Below are 8,854 nucleotides of genomic sequence, written 5' to 3'. Positions count from 1 at the left end.
AAGATGGGACTCATGATATAGACACACGACAGGCCCTCAGCTATGCAGATACAAGAACTCAACGCTGTTCGAAGAAACTCCACACCTATCTGCTGTGTGGATGTTAGAAGGCAGCAGAGCTGGCAGGTAGGTTTGCTTAGAGACAAGGATGGTCGCACCGTCCCCTCTGGGTAGAAACAGCTGCTCAGGATCAGAAGCTAAACTCTCCTCTGCGGTGATGCTTACAAAACACTGGACAGTGGCTGGGTAGCTGGTGGGCTGAGACCACTGTCCATTTTGCTGACCAGTATCGTCTGCCTGTGCTCCCCCGTCTGTCTGCTGGTTCCCTCCTGTTGTCTCTGGTCGCAGACTGTAGACTCTTTGGGGCCAGACGCAATGGGGTCCTGGTCCATGTCTGGGCTCCTAGGCGCTACCACACTACTGTAACCCAAACACCCCAAGGGTTCTGTTTCTGAGCAGCAACCCTTCCCGAAGGCTCTGAATCAGAGATTGACAGGAGGTTTCTAATCCCTTGCAGACCCCCTCCGCACCAGTCTGTCCGAGTTTGCCCAGGAAGAACGCCACCCACACTGCTGTTTGAATGTAAACGTTCCTTTAATTACAACGGGAGGATGTAAAAGGAGGAAGGGAAGGGAGGGGAATAACAATAGAGCCTGGCTGGGATGATTTAGCTGGGAATTGGTCCTGCTTTGAGCAGGGGGTTGGACTAGATGACCTCTTGAGGTCCCTTCCAACTCTGATATTCTATGATTCTATGATTCACCTAACAGGTGGTAATTGGAAGCCTTCTACCTTAACTTCTCTACAGGTGAGGCTGCCCGAGGATTGATTCCCAGCTGAGGTGGATCAGAGGCCTCCTCCGACAACAAGGACCTGACCACGGAGATCAGGTGAGTGTCCCTGACACTTGTTTCCCACCCTAACCCCTTTGCGCCGTCATGGCTGCAAGTAAGAACCTAGCTCTGTGTGTGTCTGCGAGTGTGCTCCCCATCAGAACAACAAACCCCAACAACAACGCACTCACTGGTGTCAGTAGCTGTCACGGGCTGACAGCTCGTCCCTGCTGTCAGGGAGAGAGATCCTGACTGCTGCTGTATTTAAAGTCACAGCTCAGCAGGCAGCAACCTTCTCACTCTCCTGAGAAAGAGTCTCCTCCCTACCCCACCGGCTTCCCTATATACCCTAGTTCCCTAGGCAACTCCTTTCTTTGCTTCCCGCCCTGTGCCTTTTGCAGGGAACTGAAACTTCACAAAACCTATGTTCATGGACAATCTCAGGACCCATAAACATATGACAACCATCACATAAGAAAAACGTACACATAGCCCTTATTAATTACATACATGGATGTGTCCCAAACATGCACAATTTAACTAAGGGGCCTCGTTCTTTACAGTACAGGTAGCTAATAATAATTATAAGAAGCAGCAGCAGGATGTGCCGTGGTCTGAACTATTCAGGGGACCCAGAATCACTTGCAACACGAATGTCATTGTTACACAGGTGGGGAAAGTGACTTGCTTCAGAAGGAGGTCTGGGTGTGTCCAGGGAAGGGAAAGGGATCCTGCATTGTCTCCACATCTCCAGTCTCCTGCTCTATTGTTGCCATCAGTGAACTTTATAGTGTCTCGGACTTTCATTCTCTTGAATGAAGTCATATATGGCCCCAGCCTCAGCGGTTTGGGAGCTCTGCTGGAATTCTCCTGCCACCTCTTCCAACCTGGTTTTCAGTTGTTGCCTCTCCAGGTACTTGTCTGGAATGGCGAAACCTGCTTTGTACGTCTTAGCTGCCTCCCACAGTGACTTCTGCTTGTAGAAGAGGAAATCCCCCCAGTGAAGGTAGACGGCCTGCTGACACCTCTTGCTGAGGCTGGGCATTTCACTCATGACATTGAGATAAATCTCTTCTTGGTAGTGAGGTGTATTTTCTCCATACATTTCAGCTAAAGCCAGCTTTGCAAACACAGAGGTTGGATCTTTTTGCACAGCCTTTTTGAAGGCTTCAATAGCTGCTGCCAATATTTCTCCTCTGCCTGACTTGGCCTCCTTCAGTTGTTTCTTGTAGCAGACGCCAAGGTCATACTGAAGGAGATGGTAGGTGGAATTCAGCAATATTGCTCGCTGTAGGATAGCAATTGCTTTTTGTGGGAATTCTTGTTGAAAGAATTTGGCTGCATTTCTCAGAACCTCAGGGTCCAGGCTATTCTGAACAACATCTTCTAAGAGGGCTTCTGCTTGCTGTCTATCCGCCCTCTTAAGGATCTGGGCTAAATACACCTTAGCTTCATAGTTTTGCTGCTGTTCACCGATAATGGTGCCCAACTTCTCTCTGGCAGCATTCCAAGTTGCAGAATCGTGTGAGTGAGTCCATGATGCAAAGGCTGCGATTGCCAACCCACCAAGAAACTCCCCATTTGCTTCGTCTTCTCTCAATGCCATTTGGAAACACTTTGTGGCTTCTCTGCCATTGCGGAAGCCTGCTGCCAGGAGAGACCAGCCTTTCTGTGCATGTATCTCAGGGATCTGAGCTGCATGTGGAGAGCGGCTCTTCAGGGAGCTGCAGATCTTTCTAACCTTGTCCAGGTAAAGCTCAACCAAATCATAGTGGGCCAAGTGATAATAGAGCCAGGCGTAGTTTCCGTAAATGACCAGGACCTGCCGGGGGAAGTTATCTGGGTGATCTCTTTGCAGAATCTCCTCGGCTTCTCTAAGGCTTTGCAGAGCGTCTTCATATTGCCCTTGCAGGTGGTAGAGATAAGCCTGCATGGCAAGGAACGTGGGCTGGTTCTGGTAGTGAGTGTGGGCAATCCTGAGAGCCAGAGTTTGGAGGATGTGAGCTGCATCTACCTTGTCTCTGATTTCAAAGTTCCAAGTGAAGTGGCACTGGAGGGCCTGCAGCTTCTCCTTCAGACGCAGGGGGCTGCAAAGAGAGGGGGAAATGAGACTCCGTCTGGGCTGAATGAATTTCCACTGCATCTAAAATCATTCCTACAAAGTTTATTTCACAACACTCTGTCAGAATAAAGCGAGTGTAAATGGAAAGGCCCCTTCACACAGCCAGGGTGCTGTGAATGGCTGCAGGGTGTGTCCCCCCCCCTGCAGTGAGAGGTGTGATCGCAACATGGGCTGCCCTCCCCGCACTAGCTGTAACCTAGCTCCCGCAGCTAAAAACAGCAGTGACGCGTGGCGGCGTGGGATCCGCGAGCCCGTCTGGCCCCCTGGGTACATACTCATGTTTCTAGCCCACATCCGGGGCTGTGTCTCTGCAGCGTCACTGCTCGGTTTAGTCCCACTAGCTAGGTTAAAGCTAGCACGGGTATGCCTCCCTGAGCTAGACACACCTGTGACTGCAGTGTAGCCTACCCTTAGTATCCATGGGAACAGGGTCCACTCTAGTCAGCAGGCAGGAGAGAAATGTAATGGGGAACTTCTGAGGAATGGCAAAATATAAATATTCTTTCTCTGGACATTTAATTGAGGCGATCGAGACCTGTTACACCCCTGCCCCGGCAGTGCATCCTGTGTGCAGATGTGGTCGCTCCATCTCAAAAAAGATATATTGGAATTGGAAAAGGTTCAGAAAAACATAATGATTAAGGATCTGGAATGGCTTCCGTGTGAGGAGAGATTAAGAAGACTGGGACTTTTCAGCTTGGAAAAGCGATGACTAAGGGGGGATATGACTGAGGTCTATACAATCATGACTGGAGTGGAGAAAATAAATAAGGAAGTGTTATTTACTCCTTCTCATAACACAAGAACTAGGGGTCATCAAATGAAATTAATATGCAGCAGGTTTAAAACATAAGAACAGCCAGACTGGGTCAGACCAAAGGTCCATCTAGCCCAGTATCCTGTCCTCTAACAGTGGCCAATGGCAGGTGCCCCAAAAGGAATGAACAGACAGGTTATCGTCAAGTGATCAATGTCCTGTAACTCAATCCCAGCTTCTGGCAAAGGAAACAAAAGGAAGTAGTTCTTCACACAACGCACAGCCAACCTGTGGAACTCCTTGCCAGAGGATGTTGTGAAGGCCAAGACTATAACAGGTTCCAAAAAAGAACTAGCTAAATTCATGGAGGATAGATCCATCAATAGCTATTAGCCAGGATGGGCAGGGATGGTGTCCCTAGCCTCTGTTTGCCAGAAGCTGGGAACGAGCGACGGGATGGATCACTTGATGATGACCTGTTCTGTTCATCCCTCTGGGGCACCTGGCATTGGCCACTGTCGGAAGACAGGATACTGGGCTAGATGGACCTTTGGTGTGACCCAGTAGGGCCATTCTTATGTTATTTCTTCATACAATGCACAGTCAACCTGTGGAACTCTTTGCCAGAGGATGTTGTGAAGGCCAAGATTATAACAGGGTTCAAAAAAGAACTAGATAAATTCATGGAGGATCAGTCCATCAATGGCTATCAGCCAGGATGGGCAGGGATCGTATCCCTAGCCCAGGGGTTCTCACAACAATTTTTTGGTGGCCTCAGAGTGCAGACACCAACTCTCACTGGTGGCCGCACTGACACTTTTTTCCTAAAATACTTAATTAATTTGAGGAAAAACAATTAAATAGGCAGAGATTTACATCCAAATCGTCGTAATTTATATTTGTAGGGTTTTTTTGGCAGAGTCAATAACAAAAATAATGCTGCATCCCCCTTCGCCTCCCCACCACGCAGGGCTTAATGAGTCCTGGGGCTTGCTGTGAAAGGTGATAGTTGTATATTTGTTAATATCACAGCACACTTAGTTGCTCCCTGGGAGGCTATGAAAAGTGATAAGTGATATTAACAAACATACACGTATCACTTTTCATAGACAGCTAGTAAGTCTGCTGTGAAAAGTGATACTTGCATGTTTGTTAATATCACTTTTCTCAGCAAGCCCCAGGACCCATTAAGCCCTGGATGGGGGCGCTGTAAAAGGGAGGCAGCAGGGGCCAGAGGTGATGGTGGGATGGATGCAGGACTGGGGGAGACTGCAGGGTCCTGCGGGGGGCGGGCAGGAGAGAATGGATGCAGGGCTGTGGGAGGCAGTGGGGGCCTGGGGCAATGGGTGGGAATGGATACAGGGCTGTGGGAGGCAGAAGGGGCCAGGGCGATGGTGGGATGGATGCTGGGCCGGGGGAGGCTGCAGGGTCCTGGCCGGGGGAGGGGAGAAGATGGATTTGGGGCTGTGGGAGGCAGTGGGGGCCTGGGGCAATGGGTGGGAATGGATACAGGGCTGTGGGAGGCAGAAGGGGCCAGGGCGATGGTGGGATGGATGCTGGGCCGGGGGAGGCTGCAGGGTCCTGGCCGGGGGAGGGGAGAAGATGGATTTGGGGCTGTGGGAGGCAGTGGGGGCCCGGGGCGATGGAGGGGGGTGGACTCGGGGCTGTTTGAGGCAGTGGGGGCCTGGGGCAATGTGGGGGATAAATGCAGGGAGTGGGGGAGGCAGTGGGGTCCAGGGGCAATGGATGGGAATGGATACAGGGCTGTGGGAGGCAGTGGGGGCCTGGGGCAATGGGGGGTGGTGGATGCAGGGCTGGGGGAGGCAGTGGGCGCCCGTGGTAATGGGTGTGGGGGTGGATGCGAAGCCAGAAAGGCAGTGGGGTCCAGAGGCAATGGGTGGGAATGGATACAGGGCTGTGGGAGGCAGAAGGGGGCAGGGCGATGGTGGGATGGATGCGGGGCCGGAGGAGGCTGCAGGGTCCTGGGGGGGCGGGGAGGAGAGGATGGATACAGGGCTGTGGGAGGCAGCCCAGGCCGGGGCAATGGGGGTCAGAGATGAGCCCCACTGTTGCGTGGCCAGAGCCAGGGCCTGGTGTCTGCTGCCATGCAGCCAAGGCTCAGTGTCCGAACCCGGAGCTGGGGACAGGAACTGCGTGGCCGGAGCCAGGGATCGGAACCTGCTGCAGTGCAGCCGGAGCTGTGGGTCAGCGCCCAGGGCTATTGCCTGCTGCCGCATGGCCAGAGCTCGGAGCGGGGGGCTGGAGGCCAGGGGTGTGTGGTTGCATCCAGGAGTCAGCGCCTGCCATTGAGTGGCTGCAGCCGGCGCTCGCTGCTGTGGGGCCGGGGATCAGTGCCTGCTGACCCAGGGGTGTGTGGCTGGAGCCCGGGAACAGAGCTGTGGTTTGGCGCCTGATGCCCTGCAGCTGGGGCAGGGGATCAGCACCAGGGACTGGGGCTGCGTGGCTGGAGCCCAGGGCCAGCGCCCGCCACCGCATGGCCGGAACTGGGGGCCAGAGGCAGACTGAAGCTCTGCCATCAGACCCGGGGGACAGCATCTGCTGCCCCATGGCCAGAGCCGGGGTTGGTGCCCGAAGCCCTGCGGTTGGAGCCTGCTGCCGGGCGGCTGGGGCTGGGGGTTGATGCCTGTGGCCAGCCCCTGCCACTGTGCGGTTGAAGCCCAGGACTGGAGCCAGGAGCCAGCACCTGTTGCTACGAGCTGGAACCTGGGGCCAGAGGCTGAAACCCCGCAGCTGGTGTGTGTGGGGTCAGTACCCGCTGCCCTGCGGTCGGAGTCTGGGGCAGCACAACCAGGTTCCTGAAGTCCCGCTGCTGAAGCCTGCAGCCCAACCCCCCACCCCCAAGGTGGGTCAAGAACTCGCCTTGCTCCTGCAGCGTTGTGCCCCACTTCTCTCCAGAGGCCGTGCAGGGAGGTGCATCCAGGAGCAACAAGGAGGGAGAGGGAGGGGCCGATGCTTTGCCCCCCCCGTCCCAGAAGCTGTCCTGGCTGCACAAAAAGCCCCTGGTGGATGCATGCGGCCACAATGTCCGCATTTGAGAAACGTTGTCCTAGCCTCTGTTTGCCAGAAGCTGGGAATGGGCAACAGCGGATGGATCACTTGGTGATTCCCTGTTCTGTTCATTCCCTCTGGGGATCCTGGCATTGGCCACTGTGGGAAGACAGGCTACTGGGCTAGATGGACCTGAGGTCTCTCCCGTCACCTGGCTCTTGTAAGCTGCAGCACTGGTCACTGGAGCTGCTATCAATGTTCTGAAAATTGCTGTTTTTCACCAACCAGGCTCCTTTGCACCGTGAACCCGCCTGTATGTACACTGGGGGGGAAACAGGCCCAATCAACCCTCATATACATTAGGGGATGCTCTAAAAGTGACCGAAACTAGCTGTTCTATACCAGGGCGGTCCCTGTTCTTCCTCTGGCCCAGAGCTCTCCCAAGCCCCAGCTGACGGGGGGAGAGGGCAACGGGTCTCCCAGTGTGCAGCTATGTACCTGCTGAATGAGTGTTTGAAAGCGTTGGGCCGACAGGGGTGGCTGTGGAAATGCTCAGTGTCATTGGCACCACGCGGGATGCTGCTGCGGGATGTAAGGGAAATGGAACTGACAGCTGGCGACAAGGGGCTGCTCTCCAGACGGTTACAGCAAGGTGAGCTTGCAGGAGAAGGATGTGAACAGCTCACTCGTGTTAAATGACCGAGATCGCACTTTAGCCCAGTGAGTCACCAGCCTGGGAGATTCAACACGGATGCAAAATTATATGACATTGACCCCCACCCCCAGGCCCAGAGATATAAAAGTCGGAGATTGACAGCCCGGGAAATGCACAGAGGGGTGGGAAGGTGTCTGTTTAGTCCTTGCTGGAAATGCGCCCCCCCCCCCCGCCCCGCCCAGCGACCCCAATGCTCCTACCTCATTGCGATCCGCTGAGTCCCCAGCCCAGCCAGGGAGGTGACGGCTCCTGTCACTGCACTGGGTTTCTTCCCGAGCTGGAGAAGTGCCCGGTTCTGGGAGAGACCCGAGTTCTGTCTGGGGCCAGAATGGGCTGTGTCTGCTAAGACGATGCTCACCTTTATATGCAGGCTAGGCTGCTAGCTGGTGATCTCACTTGTCCGTCAGATGAATTTCAACAGAAAGGGAGAGTCAGCTGGAGAAAAGGAAACTGAAACTTAACTTTCAGTTCCACTTGTCATCTTCAGCTTCCATAGGGTTACCATACGTCCTCTTTTTCCCGGACATGTCCGGCTTTTCGGCACTCAAACCCCCGTCCGGGGGGAATTGCCAAAAAGCCGAACATGTCTGGGAAAATGGCGGCTCTGCTCCTCCCCTGACTCTTCGGCTCTGTTTAAGAGCCGGGCTGCCCGAGCGCTATGGGCTTCAGGCAGCCCCCTTGCCTCCGGACCCCAGCCGCCGGCCGGGCACTTCCCCTCCCGAGCTCCGGCGGCGCAGGGTCCGGAGGCACGGGGGCTGCCCAAAGCCGGTAGCGCTGGGGCAGCTCGGCTCTTAAACAGAGCCGAAGAGTCAGGGGAGGAGCAGAGCCTCCGGCCGCGGCGGCTCTGCTCCTCCTCGACTCTTCGGCTCTGTTTAAGAGCCGAGCGCTACGGGCTTTGGGCAGCCCCCATACCTCCGGACCCTGCGCCACCGGAGCCCGGGAGGGGAAGTGCCCGGCTGGGGGCACAGGGTCCGGAGGCATGGGGGCTGCCCGAAGCCCAAGCGCTACCGGCTTCACGGTTTGCCGGGCAGCCGCCAGACCCTGCGCCCCCGGCTGGGTGCTTCCCCTCCCGGGCTCCAGCTGCGCTGGGGAAGCGCCGGCCGGGGGCGCAGGGTCTGGGGGCTGCCCGGCAAACCGTGAAGCTGGTAGCGCTGGGGCAGCCCTTTCCCCGTGGCTGGGAGCGGGAGGGAGGAGGGGGCGGAGTTAGGGTGGGGAAGGGGCGGAGTTGGGGCGGGGCTGGGGGCTGGGGAAATGGGCGGGGCCAGGGCCCGTGGGGGGTCCTCTTTTTTTATTTAATAGATATGGTAACCCTAGCTTCCACTCTGCCTGAATTGCCATCTGCAGCTCCGTGGGTGACATGGGACTAGTTACAAGGTGTGTGTGTGTGTGTGCTACACACGGGGACTGTGCGGCACAGT

General features: G+C 55.4%; 1 protein-coding gene across 1 annotated transcript; it reads right to left on the bottom strand.

Annotated features, from left to right (window-relative positions):
• Positions 1–382: 382 nt before the first annotated feature.
• LOC101935798 (interferon-induced protein with tetratricopeptide repeats 5-like) lies at positions 383–7,841 on the bottom strand. Its single transcript, XM_065551667.1, has 2 exons — positions 7,637–7,841; positions 383–2,920 (listed from the first exon to the last, which is right to left on the bottom strand). The coding sequence occupies exons 1-2, from the start codon at positions 7,639–7,641 to the stop codon at positions 1,609–1,611; spliced, it is 1,317 nt and encodes a 438-aa protein (XP_065407739.1). The 5' UTR covers positions 7,642–7,841; the 3' UTR covers positions 383–1,608.
• Between the last annotated feature and the right edge of the window lie 1,013 nt (positions 7,842–8,854).

This window comes from Chrysemys picta, chromosome 1, assembly GCF_011386835.1.
Source record: "Chrysemys picta bellii isolate R12L10 chromosome 1, ASM1138683v2, whole genome shotgun sequence".
Taxonomy (NCBI): domain Eukaryota; kingdom Metazoa; phylum Chordata; order Testudines; family Emydidae; genus Chrysemys; species Chrysemys picta.
This window is presented reverse-complemented; position numbering and strand designations above follow the sequence as displayed.